At 33.1% G+C, this 24,729-nt stretch overlaps 1 protein-coding gene across 14 annotated transcripts in view; it reads left to right on the top strand.

Annotated features, from left to right (window-relative positions):
• Window positions 1–20,351, top strand: part of LOC106462301 (uncharacterized protein C1orf43 homolog) — a 46,702-nt gene extending 26,351 nt beyond the window's left edge. For 10 of the 14 annotated variants that reach the window (XM_022389518.1, XM_022389515.1, XM_022389512.1 and 7 more), the window contains 4 exons: window positions 1,586–1,630; window positions 3,609–3,772; window positions 5,056–5,114; window positions 18,847–20,351. In XM_022389518.1, the coding sequence (XP_022245226.1) occupies window positions 1,586–1,630; window positions 3,609–3,772; window positions 5,056–5,114; window positions 18,847–19,057 (479 nt within the window). In that variant the 3' untranslated portion in view covers window positions 19,058–20,351. The other 4 variants (XR_002611196.1, XR_002611197.1, XR_002611198.1 and 1 more) reach the window with 4 other exon arrangements.
• Window positions 20,352–24,729: the final 4,378 nt, after the last annotated feature.

Below are 24,729 nucleotides of genomic sequence, written 5' to 3'. Positions count from 1 at the left end.
CTTATACAATTATTAATTTCTTGAACAAAAATGGGTGAGGATCTAGACCCTTGGGTCCCCCACCCAGATCTGCACCTGCTTGTTCAACATTAAAGAACAGAGTTACTCGTTTATAAATCAGAAATATAACACAGTGTAAAAAACAATAAATATAGTAACAGTAATACTTAAGTAATCAGAATGTTAGTGATAGTTTGTATGACAAAAAAAATAGTTTTTTTTCATATTGACCAAAAGCTTGATTTATTATAGCTAATTATAACTTGCATCAGACCAAAAATTAGCTATATGTATGACATGTGTAAGGGAAATAAATTTTAGTGAAGATGATGTGATCATAGTATTTAACATAAACTATATAGAAACTAGGTATACTTACATTAGTTACTACTGTACAGTTTAGAGGAATAATTAGGTGTTTCAGTGAAAATTGGGAGCTAGATGGTATTGTTATTAAAAATAACTGTTTTCTAAACAAATATATGGAAATGTTGGACACTAATAAACCTATGCCTTTCTCAAGAGCTAATGGAGTAGTGGCACCACTGTATTGGACATTCAAACTGTACCATTCAAAAATAAACATAGCGTAACAGTACATACATTGTGTATTATATTACACTTATAGGGACTAAATTACATGGAGATATCATATAGATACTTTTGCTGGTTACTGTTTTCAGCAATAATATAAATTTGTAATTATATTGGGTGATTTGAAAATATTAGAACATTGTACATTACATGTAATTTACAATTCTTATATCTCCAAATTCAGTTTACTAGTAACTTACAATTCGTCTGTTTAAGATTTACATACATTAATTTAAAACCTTAGAATTCAAATGTGAATTAGTGGTACATTTTGAGATATTTTCATAATTTCAAGTTGTTCATTTTATTAGAAAATTTCCTAAGACATAGATTTCATTGTAGAAACTTTTTGCGATTTATTGTTTTACAAAAGTTATGTTTTTACTGTGTTTTTAAGCAGATTTGTGATGTAATTCTGCAATCATTAAATCACATATAATTCTAAATTCCTTTTGATTGTTTTTTTTTATTTTGGTACCAAAATTCATGTTTGTTGGAAGTACATATATCTGCTTTATGGAAAAACGGTGCTTATTTTCATGTACATGGTTAACGTTAAATCATTTAGTTTTCATGTCATATATTCTTGCCAGGGTTACAATATTAATCTTTCATCCTAATTTTTAGCCAGTAAATATACTTACTTGTAGTTGAGCAACTGTTACAGTACCTAATGCAATAAAAATACTACATATTAGAATCCAATTAATAGAAATGTAACCATCAATGTAATTAAATTGTTATCATGGACCAACCCTAAATATAACTAAATCATTATCATTAAATGTAATTTAATGTTTGCACTAATTTAACCCCATTACAATTGTTTCTGACAAATATTAGTTTTAGATTTGTAGACTTATAAATAAGTACATTTAAGAATAGTAAAATGACATTTTTTGTACGAAAGCTTGTCAATATGTAGTTAAACACTAAAGTGAAATTAATGCATATATGTTGAACTTACTCCTGTTTATTTGTTTATTTTTAGTGCATCTGTACAGAATGAAAGCTGTTGATACCTTGATAAAGTTGGGTATGTACCTTTCTCAATTCTTTCACTTCTCTCTTTATTACAGTACATTGTGCTGATGTGTTGGAATATGAGAGACCATGTAAATATATTAAAGTTTCCTTAATTTTCATTTGTTTAGAAGTAGGATCTTGTTATGTTTTTAAGCTAGTTTCTGTACATGACAAACATCATAAACACTTCAAATATTAAAATTGATGATGAGGAACTAACTTTTTAGAAAATAAAGTTTGGAAACAGCTTGAATGGGTAGTGAAAGAAACTACATTAAAAATATTCTATGTTTCAACAAGTTTTTCATCATCATCAGCTTGTCAAAATGTTGTAAGTTTGTAATAAAGTTTCTTTCACTACCCATTCAAGCCATCTTCAAAATTCATTCCATATATTAATTAAAATTATGTGAAGTAAAAGCCTTGAAATCAAGTGTTTACCACAAAAAATCCAATATTGTTTCTTTAATCATAATTTAATTCCTCAGTGTTTATTTGTAAACTAAGTTATTAAAGATTTTGGAAGTTTTCCATTTTTAGATAGCATATAGTAGTACCTTAATTTCTACCATAAAGCATGTTTTCTACATTTCACAACTTTATTCTTGGTTTTGATGTACCAGTGCAAAGTTTTATACACTTACATGTAGTAATTTCATTTAACTATTTGAATATCAGTTTAAAATGTTTCACCTTCACAAAACAAATGAACTTATTTCTTTTTACTTTTTGTCATTTTTCAACTTCTCAAACCATCATGATTTAATGATAGTAAAGCACTTGTCATATGAAAATGTTAAAATAAAAAAAAATTCATACATTTATGTTTAATTACAATAAGGTAACTTTATTGAAAGACTAAATGATTAAAAGAGCAGATTTCATAGTATGAAATAAGTTGGAAGAAATGTGTATTTCAAATGAGTGGAAGCCATCAGGTTTTTACATTTGTGATCTAAATAAAATACTGATTTAACTTCCAAAAGTATTTTTCTTAAAAACTTAAAATTTTTACAGTAGTTTCTGTTTTTTTATCATTAAAGTATATACATATCTATAGATAAACTTAATATTTTAAAATCAGTATCTTTTTTCAGTTGTATTTATTTTTTGGTAGTTAGTGATAATGTCAGAACTTTTTTTGCATAATTCTTTGTATTGCTGTCTGTATAGAATAACATATAATTTATATATCTTATATAAAAGTTTTTCCATTAGATAAAAAGTTATCACACTTTTTTTGGTAAATTTCTACATATTGTACGTTTCACGATGAATGGCTCAGACATAGATGTATCAACATATTTATTGAGCATTTCAGAATGTGCTCATTCTATTATCAGGAAATCTCTACAATAAATAGAGACAATAAAGATAACACATGAAACTTCCAGTCAAATTATAAATATTTATAAAAAGATTAGGGAAAAAGGTTAAGAATGAAGCATATATGTGCTCACACACACACACACACATATGTACTTTGAAAATTAGGTGTAGAGTACATCAAAATGAATATATATGTTTCTTACAATTTCAAATTTACTCAGCCAATTAGAAAAATACCAAAATAAGTTTAATTCAAGAGATGTCATATCAAAGTCCTATTTAAGCAGGAAAATTTGATTAGAAGTTCCATCTCTGTATGGTTTTAGCTAGAACTTTGAAACCAGTTAGTAAAATTGCAAACCAAGTAGTTAAACTGTTTGTGTGTGGATAGCAGAAAGACAGAGTGATTGTAGTCTCCGGCTATTTTATAAGAAAATCTTGTCTTCATAGATACATACATTATAGTTTAATTACTTTTAGCTTCTTCAATTTAGATAATATTGCAGCTGCCTCATGCATATGACAAAATACAATTTGAAAACTATGAATTTTTTTTATTAAAAAAATTAAATAATGCTATAAGTTTTTAAACCAGGAGTAATAATGAAGTTGCTGTAGTAGGGAAAGTTACAGTTTTCTTTAATTTTCTCATACAATAGAAAATTGTTTAAAAGATGCAGATCCCACATATCAGCGATTTCAAGGTCAGGATCTTTGTATGTCTTTGTTGCAAGCTGTACATAAAGGAGTTCTGAAAAATTGTGATCCCAAGCCAATTCGTCAGTTTGTTGACTTGTATCAAAGTGCTAGGCATGCTCCAAAGGTAAATTTCTTATTATGCTCAAATGTGTATTACAAAGGAGTGAGGTTGGAAACAAAATGAATGACGAAAGATGGTCTTCCACAATAGAAACATGTAGTACATAGGAGCCAGTCTGGAAACAAAATTAAAGAAGAAACACGGTTTATCGATAATAGAACTGTGTAGTATGTAAGAGTCAGGTTGTAAACAGAATTAATGAAGAAAAATTATCTTTCACAATAGAAATACATAGCATGTAAGAGTTAGGATGGGAACAAAAGTAAAACAGTCCTTTGCAATAAATATGTAGTACGTTGGAGTCAGGTTGGAAACAATTAATGAAGAAACCATAAAAATGCCAGGGTGAAACTCAAATTTATATATATTTTGTACATGAATATGCTATTGCTAATGTTATAAAAGACTGATAGCAGAGTAATGATATTAATCTGCAAATTATTGTATAGCAAACCTGACTACAAATTTAAAATCAAAATAATATGCTATATATACTTTTATTCTATGGAAAATCATGTACTCATTTGCCTCTTTTCTTAGAAAATATGATCTAAAATATTTTAAAATACTTTTGTTTCTTGATGGCATGTACTATTTGAGCTATGATTAATTTGATGCTAAGATAATATTTCATGACCAATACATGAACTTTCAAAACTTTCAATTTTCAATCTGCCCTGAGTGAAGACATTATAGAACATTAACTTTCTTCTTTAGTCTTCTTTGAACTTCTGTGTTCAGTAGGATTTTAGAAGGATTTTGTGTGATCAGATATTGCTACTTGACTTCTATTACTATGTCATAACCAATTTCATATATTAACTTAAATTCATGGAACATCCTAAAAGATAAGATGAAAATTGAAGATGTAGATGTGATTAATGCATGAATTTAGAAGGGATTAGCACACAGATATAGATGATTCATTAAATTGAAGTGTTTCTCTAATAAAATAAAATATAATTGGCTTCATTAGATTAATTTTTTGATGACACTTCCTAACAGTTCCATTCATATTTGGGGAGTCACTGGGTGATTGTCAGTGTTTGAAATAGTTTCGAAAGTAGTTCTAGTTTTTATTTGTGGTGAATAATAGATTTCTGTACACATTATGTGCAACTTACACAGAACATGTAGTCTTTTCTCCAGTAAATGATCCAAATAATTTTTTTTAGATGGAATCAGATTATGTTAACTTGATTTTATTAAGAGGTAAAAACTTTGTCTAGTAGAATTACAAAATTAAGAAGAAAATGTAAAGTTTTTTTTTTTTTCTCTCTTTCCAGATATTTGATCAAGAGCAATTTAGTGAGTACATGAAGCTTCTTTCATTTATTTTGAACAGGTAAGTATCCTGATCCATTGTGGTTAGTCATAGAAGTCTGTTGTTTACTTATGTAAGTTTATGTTTTTTAAATGTTTTTGCATTATTTCATCTAAATATAGAATTACAAAAGACATACAACACTAATGAAGCCAGTTTTATTTTATTAGAGGAACACTTCACTTTAAAGAATCATCTACATCTGTGTGCTAATACATTCTGCATCTATATGTTAATCAATTCTATGTTTTCATGCTAAACCCCTAGATTTTCGTTTTATCCTTTGTGATCTTATAAAAACCAAACAGACTTGGATCAGACTGGTTTATTAAAAGACAAACTTCTGAGCCAGGAACAAGGCTTGAACTATCACCTAAGGTGAATTAGCTCAAAGATATCTTAAGGTCTTCTACCTGCAGTGTGGCAAAAATGTATACAATGACCTCAGGGCATGGGAGGTGGGAGTTACAAAAACCAGGTAAGGTGTAGGGAGATGTGCATGAAAAGTAATGGTAATATTGAGTAACTCAAATTATTGTCAATAATGTTTTCCATAGACAACATTATGATATATTTGAAATATAATGCAATATGTTAAAGATAATTTTAATATTTTTAAACAAACAAAAACTATTCACTATTTCAAATGTAAAATAAAAAGCTTTAAATATTTTATCAAATTTTTTATTTGAAAAATTTAGTAAAATTTATTTGGTGCCAAAAACAATAAGCCATATTCCAACATTTTATTACATTGAAACTTAACTGCAAAAAAAAACAAGTTTAATGTCTATTAGATTATAAGCTTTAAAGCTAATTATTTTTATATATGTATCTTATTGTTAATGAAAATCTTTTTGGGATGTTACCATCAGTGTTTAGAAATAACAGTGTATTTTTTTTATTTTTCAATGATATTATTGGTACATTTACAGTAGAGTATTAATTAAAGTTACAATTTTCCTATACTGAAAATGTATTTCTGATAGGTACTTTCCTCTGCTCACAAGATTAGCTATTCTCGTTCAGTACTGCCACCCCCACCCCCCAGTGACACAGCAGTATGTCTGCAGACTTACAATGCTAGAAACTGGGTTTTGATACCCATGGTGAGTAGAGCACAGATAGCCCATTGTGTAGCTTTGTGCTTAAATTCATACAAACAAATCAATGCTGCCCTTTATATGTGAACTTTTTATTACGTATGCCACAAGTCTTCTGCACCTCCCTGTTAGAATCAAATGATTCCAACGTGTGTCACATGCAAATCATCATGCATCACTTCTCCACCAATAGGAAAATAGTACACTCACGTGACACATGTAATACCCTCTTTGTGCCTCAACCAAACTATCACTTTTTGTTTGGCAGCTTTTGCATTCAGATGTCTTTTCATCTTGTTTAGTGTTTAATCATGAATTAGTTCTCAAAGTGGTTTAATTTCACAACATACTTTTTTAAAGCATTCCAGTTCACTTACCCTTGTTCTAGTCACATTTATTTCTTAGTTCAAACGACTGTTACAACGTGAATTGCGAAGTTAATGTCACCACTTTGGGTGTCTCACATTCAACAGACACCATACCACAGGCTTCAGGTGCTGGTGACCTGTCGGAAGATTTATCTAAGTTTATTCACAGGGAGATTGAATCTTATATGGATCAACCGCTCTCTCCAGACATTGCCACACTTCCTCCTGAATCTGTGGAACCTGGGCAGGCTGACGAGGACTTTAATTGCTTGTTTCCTCCTACTGATTTTGACATGCCTTCCCATACCCTTCCTGAGGATTCTGTATGGCCTTCCATGGTTTTCTTGGGCTTTATTTCTCAGGTATGTGATGTTTTATACCATGCTCCCATATCTTATGACCTGTGTCCTTCATTACTGCATGAATATACTTTCCAACTCTAATTGGTTTTCCCCTGTCCTCCAATATTTGGGTTCATGCTGAACAATTCACCTCTCAGGTGGCCAATGGCGTTAGTATGCTTCAGATCAGTCTGCCCTCACATATAATAGGGCTGACTGTCCATATCTCAACCAACAACTGTTGGGTTCGATTTTACTTGTTTGTGGGGCGGGCCCCCGAATCTCCCGTTAGTCTCACCCATGCCCAATATTCATGCCTCCATCTTACCCTCACGACTCTTTTGCGGTACCTTTCCACAATCCATCTCCTGTCTGATGCTCTTCACAGAAATACTGAGGGATTTTCTTGGGACATCCTCTCCCTTCTTACCTCCACATTGGCTCATTTGTCATCTTCAGCTCTGGTTGTACAAACGTGTTTTATTTGTTGATGGGACCTTTTAGGTCATGATGCTGTTTTATTGCAAAGATTTGTTTACCTGCTACTTATCTTCGGGATTTGTGTATGGCTTCGTTTTTAAGATGTTTTGTCTTTGATATGGTCCTGGAGTCCTTGGAGTATCAGGCAGCATTTGTACAGCAACAATCTACTCTTTCACATCTGGTAGCATGTTTATCTTAGTCAGAGCTGAGTGTGTGGCCGATTTAGGTTTCCCCTCCTTCCCCTTCACAACCCCTACCTGTCCCTTCTTCCCTCAGTGCAACACGTCATCATTTTTCTCAACAATGCATATTACACTGTCAACAGTTCTGGTGACTAACTGATGGGTTCGGGTACAATTGGAGCCTCGACTTTCATCCTTCTTTCATCACTGGCACCCTTACATCTCCAATGTTTGGGTTCCCATAACTTGCCAAGTCTATCAGAGGTAGTAAGAGATCTCTTCACACATTAGGTTACAGAACCTGTTCCACATCATTCATGGGGTTTTACTCCCATCTGTTAGTTGTTCCCAAAAAGACCGAGGACAGGAGGCCTGTCATCAGTTGGAGCTCAACTTGTGACCTTTGTTCATTGGTGGCACCTTTTCATCTCCAATGTTTGAGTTCTTCAGGTTTTATCAGAGCGATTTAACATTTCTTTTCTTGCCCCACCTCCCTTGTCTCAGGTACCTCTTTCCTTCCCTTCTCCTCGGGGATCCTATAACTTGCCAGCATCTATAAGAAGTGGTAAGGGACCTCCTCACACATCAGGCTATAGAACCTGCTCCACATCATTTATGAGGTTTTACTGGAGGCCTGTCATTGATCTGTACTGCTTCAATTGATTTGTTCACCTCCCATGTTTCACCATGGAGTCCTACCTTACTCTTTGGGGGCATTTTATCTGGGTCTCTGGATGACCAAGATGGATGTCTCCAATGCTTATCTGCATATTCCCATCTTGAAATAATCTCGTCCTTTTCTTCGGTTTGTTCATCAAGGGATGGTATACAATTTTTGCACCCTACCCTTCGGGCTGGCTTTTGCTCTTTATGTTTTCTGTCAGATGGTGTGAGCTTTCGCTCTTTATCTACATGTCCTGGGGTTGCGTTTCCACTTTTACATGGATGACTGGCTACTTCTGAACAAGAGTCAGCCAGTCATACTCATCAGCACCTTATCGAAGCTGGCTGATCAAATTGGAGAAGTCCTTTCTGCATCCTACCCAATATCTGGTGCATTTAGATGTCTTTTTCAACACTCACCTCAGTTGGCCCCAACCTTCTCCTCTATGACTCCATTCTATAGAATTGTCAGTTCTCCATGCCCTATTTGTTCCCTTACTTTCTGCATGTGAGGTTCTGTTGCTTTTGGGGATGTAGTCTTCTATTAAACCACTCATCCCCCTCAGGCCGTGCACACATGCACTTCCTTCAGTGGGCTCTGCACAATCAATGGAACCTTCTCGGGATCCATTGGATGCTCCCATAACACTTCTTTCTACCCTTGAAGATGATCTCCTTTGGTGGTTAGACTAGACTTGCACATTGGCAGATGTCTTGCTTCCTCCTCCTTGTCTGGATTTACATCTGTTTACGAACACATTCTTTCAAGGCTGGGATGCATGGGTTGATCATCAGGTGGCTTTGAGTCATTGGTCTGTTGACGAACTTACATATGAACATCCTCTAGCTCCTAGACATTCATTGACTTTGGATCACTTTCTTCTCATTGCAGACAGTGTCTGGTAATGATCCATACCGATAATTCAATGATGGTGGCTTATATCAATCACCTGGTCGAGATCCCTCTGTTTTCATACATTGGATCTCCTATATTGGGCCCACGAGCACAACATATTCTTAATTGCATGTTATGTCCTGGGTGCTTTCAACCTCGTGGTGGATCATTTTTCCCACCCCTACAAGATTTACCCGTTGGAGTGGTCCCTTAATTCTCTCATTTTCTGGTGGCTTTGCAATATGTGTGGTTTTCCTTACATCATTGCATTCACCATTGCTCTAAATTACCAGTTACTCATCTTCTGGTCCCTGGTACCTCATCCTCAAGCTTTGTCTATAGATGCTTTCAGACAGGATTGATCGCACAAATTCCTTTATGCTTATCCTCCTTTCCAACTGCTTCATGGGGTAGTTTCCTATATCTATGCCACTCCATGCTGGGTCCTTCTGATTGCTCCATACTGGCCTGCTAAACCATGGTTTCCTCGTTTACTCCAACTACAATTATTCTCTCCTGTACCACTTCCATTAGTGGCCAACCTCCTTCGTCAATCCCAGTCACTGGTTCTGCATCTTACACTTCACGTCCTCCATCTTCATGCCTGGCTTTTGTCTGGTCCTTGGCAAGGAAATCTGGTTTCTCCCATTGTGTAGCTTATCATTTAGCTCAATCCATCTGTCCTTCCTCCATGGAAGTGTATTAGTGAAAGTGGAAGATCTTTCGCACCTGGGTCGAGACTAGGAAATTTCCTGCTGCTTGTCCTACTGTGGCTGGTGTTTCTGAGTTTTTCACATGGCTTTTCAACTAGGGGTCTCCTCAATTTCAGGTAATCGGACAGCTTTGTCCCATACCTTTCTTTGCTCCTGTTACTGCAGGATTTTTCTCTCACCCGTCCTTACCATGTTAATTCATTCCTTGACCTGCTCTTCTGGATAGTATTAGTGTGAACCTCCATTCCTTTACTTTACCTCTGTTTGAACCTATTTCCTCTTGTTCTTTGTTTCACTTGTCCATTAAGGCATATTTCCTTCTCCTTTTGGCCTGTGGGTGTCAAATGTCTGACTTATTCACCATCAACTTTACACACGTATTTTACCACCATACCTACCTTCTCCTTTATCGTTCCTTCCTTCCCAAAACTTTGGTGGTTTTGAGGGTAACTCGTCCTTTTTGTCTATTTCTCTTCCCTCTATTTCTCATCTTTACCCTTGTCCTGATCCAGATCAACTTTTATGTCCCATGCATGCCCTTTGTTGTTATATTACCCACACAGCTTCCTTCTGTGGTTGCCTTTCCCATCTCTTTATCCATTGGCAACCCTCTTCATCCAGAGATCTATCTCCTCTTTTATCCTCACCAATTGGGTTCGTTATTTGATCCAGTTGGCTTATTCCTCTTTGTCTCCTTCCCACTGTACTTTGTTCTGTGTTACCTCTCATCAAATCCAACACCTCAATTTTTCCCTTGCCTCTCATCTTTGTGGGCCTTTGGAGGAAATCCTACAATCAGGCATGTGGGCCACCCCTAATACAGTTAACTCCTATTATTTACACCATATTGATGTTTCGGCTTCCTCGGGTTTTTGCTGTCCACCTGTGACTATATTTCAGACTCTGACACTGGGTAAGTCTTAATTAATACATTCTTTTCCTTGAGAGACCCATTGTTCATACCTTCATAAAATGGATCCCACTATGTGGCAAGTGGTGCCTGATCAGATATTCTTTAATTCTAAATCTGTATGCCATGTTGACTAGCACTTTCCTTTTCATGGCTTTGCACACTCACCTTTGAGATGGGGTGTTTCACAAGATCACTTGTAGGTAAATAACCTCATAATATTTGCTTCATAAATTGGCCCATCCTGGACCGTACTACCCATGGGTAAAGCAGAAGGGGATAGCTGCTCATCCCTGCCATGCCTCGATTGAATAAATTGGTATGGTCTGCTTTTCAAAATAGGGTTTCATCATGTGGGAGTCCTTACCTCTTATCACTTCCAAGCCACTGGGGTGGTCAACCATGGAAGCACCCTGCTGGATGGGTCCCACATAAGATGGCTATAACCATTCAGTTCAGAGTAGTGTGGTGGTGTTCTGCCTGTGTTTATGATATATATATCCTCAGATTTGCAATTAACCATACGACAGAGTGAAACATCACAATGCAGTCACCCTTTGATTGGGAACACTCATCCTACCCTCATGTTGATGTTGATACCCCAAGAGCTGGTTTTGGATTTAGAGTGAACCAATCAACATAAGTCCTCACACAGGTTTTGGTTGTCTATCTTCCTCCTTCGATTTCTCCATCTATGTTGTGAGTCACAGTGGTGAAATGTAATAGCTCTATCCTTGGCTGTCCCTCGTTCTCTCTTATTATGTGGATGTTATTGCCCTTTGGATGGTCCCGACCTGTTTCATGGTCGAGGGAGTTGATTGCATGAGATAGACTTCCTTTTGATACTGGATGTCAAATTTCCGGAACTATAGCTTGGAGTTAGTCCTGTGTAATACCCAGGAGTGGTTCTCAGTTTTCCGGTTCTTGGGTTTGAGGTGAAGATGATATGATCCTCATTCTACCCTCTCGGTACCCTGCGAGGAGGTTTTTGATGTAGTTGACATACCGAGTATGGTCCCCCACACCCTAACCACTCTACACCATGGGACACATCATTGTTTACCCCCTTTTTTTCATTGTAGGATTGAGTTATGATATTTTCTCTGGTTTGGATCACTTCCTACCACATTCTCTCCCACTCATATGTGCTCCTCAACGTTTCCGCCCTGATATCTTGCTCGTTCCACAGATAGGCGAAGAACATACCTGGAGCTATCCTATGGAAGCTTTTGGGTGGGTATGTCTGTTCTTCCCTCACACCAGTCCCTCTTCCTAATCATTGTGGGATTCTAGCTAATCTTGTGAGAAGAAGGAAGTACCGTAACAGAAGTTATAATTTTCATATATTGAGATATTGTAACTTTAATTAATACTCTACTGTAAGTGTACCAATAATATCATTGAAAAATAAAAAAATATACACTGTTATTTCTAAACACTGATGGTAACATCCCAAAAAGAGTTTCATTAACAATAAGATACATATAAAAAAATTAGCTTTAAAGCTGATAATCTAAGAGACATTAAACTTGTTTTTTTTTGCGGTTTAGTTTCAATGTAATGAGATGTTTAGATGTGTGCAACATTTTTTTCAGGGCTCTCTTTCATATAATTTAATTAAACTTCCATAGAGAAACTTTAATTTAACTGAAGATCATCTATAAAGTAAAGAAACTGTAAATGTATTATTACAAGTTGATGAACTGAAACTTTTGTATGAATTATCAAAGTAGTATCTAATGTGGAACATTCCTGTCTGGTTTCTGTTTCTTGCTAATCAGTGGTTTTCAAAGTGCTGAATATATCTCAGTATCTAATTCTAAATAAGAAATGTGTTACTTATGTTGAATCATTAGTCTTCCAATGCCTTACATCTTAATCTATCCTTCCATCTGGTTTTTACCTCAGTTGTGGAACCAGATAATAAAACTTACCTCCAGTGGTTAAAAACTTTTTAGATTTGCTTTTATTTTTTTACTGTACATTTTCTAAAAACATAATAAATTGTAAATATACTCATACAAACTACCTACATGTGCCCATGTATCAAATGTCTAAACAATATATAATGTTTGACTTTCTCATCCAGACCATTTTTCTTTGTACTCAATGGTGTGGACTTAAAAAAGAACTGAATTTATATCATACCTTATCCAACATACACAATGTTCTCTCAATAGAAGCTACTCATATTTACATTCCTATTAAGCTATTTAAAATTCTTCCTTACCCAAACAACTTTGTATAATTTCCCATGTACAGTTGTTCATTCAATTAAATCTACCTCATGTTGGAGAAGGAATGTTGACTATAATTCAGAATTTTCCATGTGTATGTACACCAGATGTATCAAGTCATTATTAAGGTATACAAGTCTGTTGTTCACAGGAAATCAGATATGTTATAAAAGTATTTGTACTCGAGATACGTCTGTGAATTGACATTGGGCAGACTCAGATGAGTCGGAGTGCAAAGTGATGTTAATGTGAAGAATAGAAATACTTTTATCCACTGTACTGTTTACATGTTACTTTTTTATAATCTCTAGAACTTCCACAGGGTTTTTTTCAGTGTCTTTATATATTGTACCTATTATTTACTCTCCTCCTCCACGAACAGTTGCTAAATCAACAATGTAAGGTATAGTGAGTAGTTCATAGCTCTGACATCACATATATAATACTATGTTGAATGACACTGTAAAAGGTTGTGGCATGTACACTTTGACCCCCACCTGTTCTTATCTTAGGGTTAGTGAGAGAATCAGACAACAAAACCCATCACCAGAGGTTAAAGCATTTGTGTTTTATTTTTCAGCAGCTTCCAACAAATCCTTAAATCCACTTTTACAAACCACTTATCTATATCTGAGTGTGAAATATCTAAATGATATCTAGTGTAATTATTTTTAGTCAGTTAAGTTGGATTCTATGTGGTTCCTTTTACATTATCTGTGTAATGTTAGTTTTATTTCTGTGTTTCGCATGTATATTCTCTTTTCATTAATTTTTTTCAAACTTTTATTTTATTACTTAATATTTTTATATGTTAGTATGCATTAGGCAATTTCTGCGGTACTTATACTACCCATATATACATTCAGGAGTATAAACATTACTTCATTAAAGCACAAAAACAGGAACCATAAAACTACAAAATCTCTTTATTAAACAAATAAAAAAAGACACTCCAGCAATATAGTTAGCTATCAATAATGTGTTTAATAGATTTAGCTTTATCATACAAAACTAAAAATATCAACCCACAATAGTTCTATTAAAGGAATTAATTTAACTTCTATCACCAGTTGTCTGTAAAATTCAAATATATTCAAACAAACATATTCATATTCCAGCAATGTGCCCCTTCAGTATCCTAAACAAAGTAACCTAGCATCCTTTTTCAGGGTTATAATATTGATACTATATATGTTTGGAAAATGACAAGTCACACATTGGGTTTCCATGCATATAAGAGCATTCCACAGATTTGATATCCTTATATTTGTATGACACGACTCTGAAATATGCTCTGATGATCCAATAATGAGTTTTAACTGTGTTTGTATATGTTAATAGTGAATATATTGTTGATTTGTCTTTTATGTATCAAATGTAAAACTGTTGCTTTCCCTGAAAGATAATGTTTTCACCTTATGTACTTTCAGCATCAGTTTAGCATCTTGAAAGAAATGTTTCTTAGTCAATGTTCTAAACATAAATACTGAAGTCTCCAAAAAAGATTAGGACATTACCTGTTAAAACAGGCTTCCTTAGTGGTTGACGACTATACCACTCCTTTCCATTTTCTGGTTTTCTCTACATGTTCATTTGCAAGATGGAACAGTATCAAAATTACACAAATCCACGAGTTTGTGGTGCAGCTGTGGTCCCTTTTCAAATTTTATACACAAGAAACATGACCAATGTTTGTTCCAGTATAACCCTGGACAATACCCTTAATTTTCACTCTGTAATTTGGCTTACATACTGAAGGAGAATTGGTCAGTGCTATGGGATTTCGAGCAAAGTTTAAACTATTTTAAAGACTTGTAACAAAGTTATGTATATTACTCAAAAAAAGAGGATCTATACAAATTCAACTATATTTATTCAAACGAGTTTTTGAATGTAAAACTGAGAAGAGGATCATAACCTGATGACAGCTCCAGTACTGAATTCGATATATCTCATTAATAAAATGGTTGAAGAGGATCTTATCTCATTTAATATAACTAAGGCAATATATTCATGAAGTTTAACATGCATACACTTATAATACAGTCACCATACCAATGAAGTCCTTTTTTAAAGAATTTTTTAAACTGATTATTTAATGTTTCTTCTGCAAGTAATAAACCACTGAAACTAATGGATGAATCCTGTTAACTACCTAGCCTGTGTGTAAAATAATTTTTGATTTGGATTTATTTATGAATAGCAAGAAAACTTCACTAACAAGCTGATATATGAATTTATTTTCCAACCTATTCTTTGTGCTTTCTCTCTAACAAAGTAAGTATAGTTAAATAGTTTTGGATAATGCAGATAATAGACCATCTAAAGATATTATTTAACAAACATTTTGACAGAGACATATTGCTTTATAACAATTTTTGTGAAACATTGAAACTTATCAAACAGTAAACAGTGAAAATATATAATCTTAAAAGCTGCCTAATTTTATGCACACAAATGGCAACACCAGTTGTTTACCTGTCATTGAGTGATAATAATACAGTGCATGCTGTACCAAAATTTACACTAAAGTTTTTGAATTAACCTTAAAGTAATGCTATTATAATCAAATACTAAGTATTTCTAATAATCTTGTATTATCTAAAGACTAAACTGTATTTTTTAACATCCTAAGGCATTGAATCAAATGAATTAAGATATTAAAACTAAAAAGCTTAAGACTACATGCACTTTCTATACATTGTATACTACCTACAACAAAATCTTAAGTTGAGTCAGAGAGGAACAGTTCATAATGAAGAATCAAATGATAGCTTCAAAAACTTGAGCTCAGTTAAAGCCACAGCTTAACCACACAGGAGCATAATAAAATGGAAAGATATAATGGTTATGTCCCACCTTTATAAGAATATCTATATGGTTGTTGAAGGGAAACATCTCAAAAGGATCATTAGAACCTTATTTGATGCCATTTCAATAATCTCTACATTCTATTGCTTTCGAAACAGTGCTTTATGTTAATCAGCAGATTCTGAATACTGAGTGTCAAAGGGTAACTTGCCTGTTTGCCAAATTTACAAATTCAAGCAAGATTTATGGTTGTAGTTGACTGGGTTTGCCAAGTATGACATTTGAACTATTAGTTAATTCCCTAGATCCCTAAACATGATCATTACTACCTCTTGTGAGTGAGTTTATAGTCAATATTAGCAGGGTACAAATAAAGACCAATAAAATTATCAGATTATCCAAATTGCGAATAATGTATATTACAATTTATTAACTTTTCTAGGCAATATACAGTAAAAGAATAAAATAAAAAAAATGTTTTTAATCTCTTGTGATGAGGATTGTTGTCTAGTTACCTCATCAAGGTAAAAATTACTGGAAAATTAGATGAAGATGTGAGCGTAAGGAAGACTTTTTAATGTTTTAATATAATTGTGATGTGAGTAGTTTATACTGAGAGAGCATTGTGTATGTTAGATAAAGTAATGATATAAGTTCATTGCTTTTTAGACTCGCACCATTGATTAGTGAGAAAAAGTACCCAGATTGGAGTGTTCCACACTATATATATATATATCATTTAGATATTTCATACATAGGTACAGGTAAGTACTTTGTAAGAGTACATTTACAGCTTATTAACTTTTTAGGTGATGAGCAGTAAATAAATTAAAATAAAAAATGCTTTTAGCCTTTGGTGGTTCGTTTTAATGTATGGTTCTCTCATTAAGATAAAAATTGGACTGGTAAATTACATGAAAATTTGAGGGTAATAAAGGTTTTTTTATGGTCTAATATGATTCTAAGTATGATAAGTTTTTAGTCAGAGAATGTTTTATATCTTGATTATATATTGAGATTAATTAAGAACTTGTTTTAAGACTTAAACCATTCACTAATGAGATAAAGTACTCTGTCTGTTATTTTACACACTAAAGATGAGGATTTGATATTTTGTATATAGGCACAAGTAAGTTGTTTGTAAGATACTTTCTGATATTGTTAACTTTCTAGTAGAAATTCACTAGAAATAAATAAAAAATAACTTAGTCTGTGGTAGTGGGCTTTGATCTTAGAATATTTCTTTAAATTTTCAGTATTGTGCATTTGAGTAGTTTGAAATGAGAAGATAATTTGTATCTATGATTAGTTACTTAGTTAAATTAAGAAATAGGACCTACTTATGTTGTTACTTTGATACCTTACAGAAAAAAAAATGTTTAGTGTTGTTTGGTTATTTATTTTAACCACATTTATCTGTAGGTATTGTATTGTTTATGTAAACAGTTGTTCTGAATTTGTTCATTTATATTCCTGTGCAGATTAACTATTTTTAGAATTTCTTATGTTAGATTTTATGTATTTTACATTTATAAAAGTAGATATATCTTGCTGGTTTATAAATATGAACTATAAAAATTATAACTTAAAATTCTCAGATTTGGTTGTTATATGTAAAAACATATAAGATAGTATTGGCTATCAAAAACTGTTAAAATGGATAAGTTGTGATCTACATGAGTTGTTTATATTAGATCCTAGTTTTTCTCCTCCCTCTATACCTTTCTAGATCTTCTTGTTGACTTCAGATCCAGCCCACTTCCTTCCCCGGGGTTTTTCACAATCTAAGATATCGTAATTTAACTGACTTTGTCGTAATAGCTTGGGCCTGGACTGTCTGTATTTTTTGTTCCAATCTGGTCCACATCTGACCAACTATCTAATTTTTAGTATATCTGTTACCTTTCTTTGTAAATAAACTACTGAGGTAAACAAGTTGGTCTGTTATTTTTCACATTAAAGATGTCATTTTGATAGGCAAATTTCTTAAAAAAACAATACAATACTATACCTTTATAAAGTATCTTGTTCTATATTAGTCTTGTAAAATCTTTTGTTTATATTAATCTTGCAGTAATGTGCTGTTTAATAAGCTACTGTATATAAATTTGAATAACCTGGAAGTTATCATATGTCAATGCCCATTAGAGGTACTATTTGTCAATTTGATTTACTTTATCTCATTAATGCAGGCTTATTACAAGTCAGTGTTATGTATTTGGAAAGGAAGTTAAGGAAAACATATCACAGAAATATTACACTGTATCATACCAAGAGTACAATAACAGAAATCTGCAATTCTAAATGATTGCTCTACATTAAATATATCAGTATAACAAATGGTAGTTAATTAGAGGAAAATATGATATATATTAAAAGGAAATAAAAGTTATTGATATAATGAAGACAAGTGTAGAAGTTACACACATAGTATGTTCTACTATGGTTTGTAGAAAGTTAGTTAAAATATGCAGCAAACTACATGTTATAGCTAGTATGAAAATGAGTTTAACTTAAGCTATACTACGTGTACAAATTTCATTCTAGCATAATAATTACATATTCGGAAGAGGAAGTTGCTTGCCGACACTTGAGTTTCAAAAACCCACAAATTCTTCCTAATTTAAATAAATGTTTGTGACACTTAGAAACAAATTTATTTTGTACATTACCAACTTTTTAGTAGAGTTTCTATTTTAGATTACAAATATTTTTTTTACATAAGGCATTGGAGTATCATACAGTAGATGTGACCAGTGATTTACAGCCATGTGTGCAACTGAAGTATTTATAACAAAATTATTCTGATTGTAAATGAGTTTTAATACCAAGGAGGTCCAGTTGACGTACAGTTGGATTGTCTTAGTTGTCTTAGATCAGGAAATGCATCATGTAATGTGTTGCAATATGACAAAAAAGTGGAACATAATATTTTTATTGCGATCAGACCTTCTCTCGTCAACCAATGGATGAAAAGAAAATTATTTATTCTTGCTTTCAAGATTAATAACCCAAAGCCTATTAAAGTTATGTTATGTATGTTTCAGTATCTGTTATCCACCAAAATATCATCCTAAAAAGTGGCTGGGTAAAGTAAATCCAGAAGATACTGATACCAGCTTAGAAGATTTCGGAGAAGCTGATCTGAATGGTGAAGCAAAAAGTTGTCTTCCTATTTCAATACTAAGATATTCAGTTAATCTTTATATGAAAGAACACTCTATAGAGCATTCAGTTACATTTGAAACGTCCGTATAATGTTATCAAGGTTTTTCAAGGAAAAATGTTTACAAGTTTTATGCTTTTTTAAACATTACCTGTACTAATGTGTTAGAAGTACACAAAAAAAATTGAGTCATATAATGTATGTATGGTACTTGCTTAATATCAACTGCTTTATCCAATTTTTAGTATTACTGGACAAGAAGATAATAGAATTAAAACACAACGTAAAGTTGACCTTAAAAAAAGATTCAAAAATATATAAACTCTCTAATAGGTTAATCATTTGTGATCTAAAATATGTTGCAAAGTAAGAATGCACCAATTTTATTTCACAAAATACACAAACTGCTTAGGCTATTAAAGCTGCAAGCTTTCAATAGTAATGATTAAGATTTTATTTTCGAAAATATTAATCTTTGTCATTAGAGATCTTTATAGAAGTTTTACCAAGTAAGTAATGTTTTTGAATGTATCTTTCTAAAACACATCCAATGATATCATTATTTCACAAAACTTGAACATGACATTATGTGATAAGTTTATGCACAAACTTGTGTTTGATGACCAATATAAGAAAGACTGTTGACATAGAAAAAGAAAAGTACATGTAGCTGATACAGGTAACCATTGTTTAGAGGTCTGCAATTATAATTTATAAATGTACACGTCTTGAATTTATGTTGGGTGTGTATAGATACAGATACTGGTTTTCTTGACAGAATGAGCTTGCTGTAAGAAGAGTTTTGTTTTTGAAAATTTTAAAAAACTAAGTGCTTTTATTAAAATCATACATGTACTCTGTTACATTTGTATCAGTTTATATATTTTAAATATGACTTGTCTCGCAACAATTACTTAAGTAACAGACATTTAGAGAGATGAAGAGCATAACAGTTCTGTCCTGATATGTGTTACTTGTAATAATAATAATAGCATATAACGTATATAATGGCTGAATTTTGGAATGAGTTAATTGCTAAAGTGATTGAAATGATATGGATAATATTAAACAATAAAGAATAATCAGTAAAAATTGGAGTGTAGATGAGGATTTTTTCTAATTTCGTTGCTAATTTTGTATAACAGATTGAAAGCAAATATGTTTTTATCAATGCTTCTGTAGTATGATAACCAAGACATAAAGTTAGTATTGCAATAATGAACTGTGTACATAATTCATATATATTTATATATTGTTGATTTATATGTAAACTTTGGAGTTTATTAAGTGTTTTACATCGCTTACTTCAATAGAGTAAAACACTTGTATGCTTTTCTGTACTTTATGATGGATATTAAAGCACTGGTGTAAACTGTTCCATCACTGTTACAATGTTAGTGTAGTTTATTAGTGTTTATACAGAATGTTAGTTTTTATGTATGTTTTAAGTAGTAGTAGTTGCAGAATTGTTATCTAATTTTCTGTACAAATAGAAGAATGGTGTATAATTGTAAAATGTTGATGTAAAATACCAAAACTAACCCATGTAAAATGTTTTTATAGGTATTCAAATGTATGGTTTATATATGTATTGTATTTTGGAGTGTTATCGATTTATGTATAAAAGGGTACTTTATGCATACATTATATCTAGTCTATTTAAAATCAAAGATTTAGGTTTTACTGTTGCAATGTCTTTTAAATATATATATTAGAATGTTTAACATTTTATTTTGGTGCAGAATGTGTAGTGTAATATAATAGTAAAACAGTTCAACTGTTAATATAAAAATTTCACATGGAATAAATACAAATGTTGTATATATATATTTATATATAGAGAGAGTACTTAAAGTATGAAGTGTGAATTGTATTATATATATATCTATATATAGAGGGATTACTTAAGGTATGAAGTGTGAATTGTATTATATATATATATATATATATATATATATACACACACCACTGTTTCTTGAAGTTCTTGTTCAAATTATGTTGATTATATAAAGTGGTTTCTAAATATTTTACTACATAGATTTGAAAAAACAGAACATATTTTCCATGATAGTGGCCATTGAACCATATTTAATATGTTAACAATTTAACTTTCAAAGTAAATCAAAATTTTAATCATCAGGAATGTTAAGATAAATCTTTCTGTGCCTTAGATAGATTATTTGTTATAAAACATTCAACAGTAATTATATTCCTCTTTTGAGCAAAAATTGCTGAGAACATTCTTTAAAAAGCTTGAAAAGCTTTAATGTGAATAAGCTGTTTATAGTTAGTGTCAAGTGTTTATATAAAGCTCATGGTGTAAAGAGCAACTTTTACATGTATATATTTTAGAATGGATAAGACTTCTACTTCTGAAATGATAAAAGTAAGTTATTTCTAAAGTATATTGCTTATATGTATTCCATTGAAAAACCTGACATATACAGCAAAACAAGAAAAGCACTGTGTCAGTTTGGCACAGTAAGAATAGCTTCAATCAGTGTTATAGATCCTAAAAATCCTTCTTTGTATTCTTCTCTTGTATGTTAGTTTGGTTTTCTCTATAAGAGAACAAAATTTTCGAATTATTTACAGCTTCTTGAATGTGTAAATGGAATAAGATTTGACAATGATAATTGCATACTTCTGTTGAACTATATATTTTGGTACTTGAGATTAAGGATACAAGTATCCATAATCTTTACCATTTAATATTATCTAAGCAATTCAATAGCATGAAATTTGAAATAATTTTGTGCATTTATGGTTGGCCATATTTTTCTATTCTATGTTCCTCATGGAAATAATTATTCCAGTTATTCATTGTGATTTCAGCATAACATTATAAGAATGATCTATCCGTCTAACCATCCAGAATAAAGACATATGCTATCATTGTCTTTAGAATTGGAGGGTTGAGTACGTTATATTAAAACAACTTGGAAGTTGCATATCAAAAAGTCACACAAAAACAGCTGATATAAAGTCGCAGCAGAATAGAATGTATAAAAACTACATTTTCAAGATGATACCTTACCTCCATCTACAGATTTAGCTATCTTCCTCGTGCGTCTGCCAATGGGATTTGCATGCCACAAGCCTTGAGGCACCTACCACTTAATTTTGCATGATTTAAGTGAATTGTGCAACTGCATCATGATGTAATCATGTGATAAAGCTCTCTACCAATCAGAGGACAACACACCTCCATGTGCAATAAATCCCTTTATGTATTTGCATTCTTGTAAACTTCATTCATCTCCCCATCACTGTATTGATCAAACATGTTTAATTTCCTCGTCTGAGTTCAATTTTTTGAGATTTGCATCATAAACAAAACTTTGTATTTCGTTTTCTTTGTTTTTTTTTCTTTTTCTATTTTGCATTCTGAAAGTCGGTGGTATATACTTAGTCCTGAGTGAGTGGCTTGGTTCAAACTTAGTCTATATTTCTACTATGGCTATAGGAGTTTCATTACATAATCAGGGTCATTGCAGCCATTGTTCAACGGGTTGTGATTACCACATGCTTATTGTGCCTTCTATATCCGTTCTATTGGCCGAATTTCTTTCTCCTTAGTTGGAAATGATATATTGGATTGTGACCTTCACCAGTCTCTTTTGGATAGTACCTTACCATTCGTGAAACGACCTTAACTTTCCCTTCGTTCTCTGGATTTCATTCTCAGTTATGTTCCTTTCCTTATATGTTGCCTGTGTTCTTTATTAGTTTTCGTTTTATCACTCCATGACCCATGTTTCTTGGGTTTGGCTTGTCTTTTCTTCTTGCTTGTCTGTATAATTTGTATTGTTTCCTTTCTCTAACCATTTAAATACCTCGTCCCCTCACATTCATGACTCCTTTTGTCCTGATTTGGAGATTTTCTTCCTTTTCATTGTTATCTATCTGGCCAGCTTTGGGATCAAGCCCCTTACTTTCTATTTCACTTTCTGGTTCCCTGTTTTTGCTCTTTTTCTCTCTGCTTTTCTATCTGAGGCATTTCTTCATTCTTCAGATATGCCTTTGTAGATGTTCATTCCCTTCTCTGTTTGGTCTGTTCAACATCTGCTCTTTTCCTCCATCCTTTGTTCCACTGCTTTTGGGTTTCATTAGATCAGGTTGTGCTGTTCATTTTAGTCCTCCCTTTTTCTTCAGTGGAGTTCCTTTCTTTCTATTATCCTGTACTGATGTTAAATGGCTTCTGTTCTCGTTATCTTCCAAGGTTTTTCTTCTTTCTTGGCCTTATCCTTTACTCCTATTCCTTGTCTGGCTCAGTCTTCTCCTTGCCTTTCCAGGCCTTTCTCTTCTTTTCATTTCCCTTCTTATAGGTGTCTAGTTCATCAATATTATTGTTACTAACTATTATACAGGTATGATCCCTTCTTTTGGTCCCATCTATGATCTTTTTCACTTAGTCAACAGTTGGCCATATTCAATGTATTAGACACCTTCCTACGTGTCTTTCTCAACCCATTCTCCATTAGTTTTCAAGTTTTTTTTTCATGTATTCCCATTTCTCTCTCTTCCTTTTACGTTGGCATAGGCCCCTCTTGTATTCTTTGGTACCATGATGCCATTTGTCTACCATATTGATGACCCAGGGCTGGCATACCTTTATTAGACTATTTACTTCTGTTAGCCCATTCTTCTTTTATTTATCTTCTCCTACTTTTTTATGGTGACTTCTTAATTTGGGGAGGGTCTTTACATGGGATCTCAATCATTTCTCACACCCACTCACTGCTTGGCACTTTTAGGCAGTTTCTTCCTCTCTTGTATTACTCAAGTTTGTCCTTCTCCTTTTCACCTGCAAGCTAAAGCATTCCTGGTCACTTGGCTTTACGCTTCTCTTTCACTACTTATGTGAGAAGTTCATTTGCATTTGGGACCTCTGGCTTCCATGGAACCCTCCTTCCTCTGGGACGTGCACTATTGTGTCTCCCACGGCAGATGTTGTGGACCCAAGGTTTTCTTCTTGAGAGTTTTTGTCCTGTTTTGTGAGCCTCTCCTCGAGGAGTTCTTGGGATGACTGGACCATGCTTGCGCTACTTTCTGTGTTCACTTACCACCTCTCCATCCAAATCTCTTCTTTCTTCAATCCTTCCCTCTCTTAATTATGGCACATTTCTAGATGAGGGAAGGACTTTTGATGTTTGGACACTAGACAGTCGTTCACTCTATGTCCCCATGACATATTTTCTTGCTGTTTCTCAAGCAATGTCCAATTCCTGCCCTTAGTGGTGGATCATATGATCATGTTCCACTCTACCTATTCCACTGTTGTTTTTGCTCCATCCATCCATGAAGCTCCCATTCCAGGCATTATAAATACTTCTTGGCCCATTCTCATCTGATTAATTTTGTTGTTGTTTACCAAGTGCTTATGTCTTTGCAGTCTTTCTCTCTTGGTCATTCCACATTCTATCAATAGACTGGTCTTTCGTTGGGCTTGCTATTGATTGTACAAGCCCCTTTTGGATGATCTTGCCAATGTTCTTCACTCTGGGCTTCCTCTCTCATGGTTCTCATCGACAAGTTCTGCCTTGGTCTGCTTTCCATTTGGGTCCCTCTTTCTCTCCCTAATTTTTCCTGTCTCTCTTGTTTCAACCTTACATGCCATTTCTTCATTGGAGGATATCTTCCATCTATCCTCACACAGGGATTTTGCCAGTTCTGGCACTCATCAGATTGAGCTTTCTGCTTATGTGACATTATTTTTCTTACTTTCTTCTCACCTTTCCACTGTCTTTTCTCTCAAGGTTGC

The sequence above is a fragment of the Limulus polyphemus genome, unplaced genomic scaffold (genome assembly GCF_000517525.1).
Source record: "Limulus polyphemus unplaced genomic scaffold, Limulus_polyphemus-2.1.2 Scaffold1137, whole genome shotgun sequence".
NCBI classification, from domain to species: Eukaryota; Metazoa; Arthropoda; class Merostomata; order Xiphosura; family Limulidae; genus Limulus; species Limulus polyphemus.
This window is presented reverse-complemented; position numbering and strand designations above follow the sequence as displayed.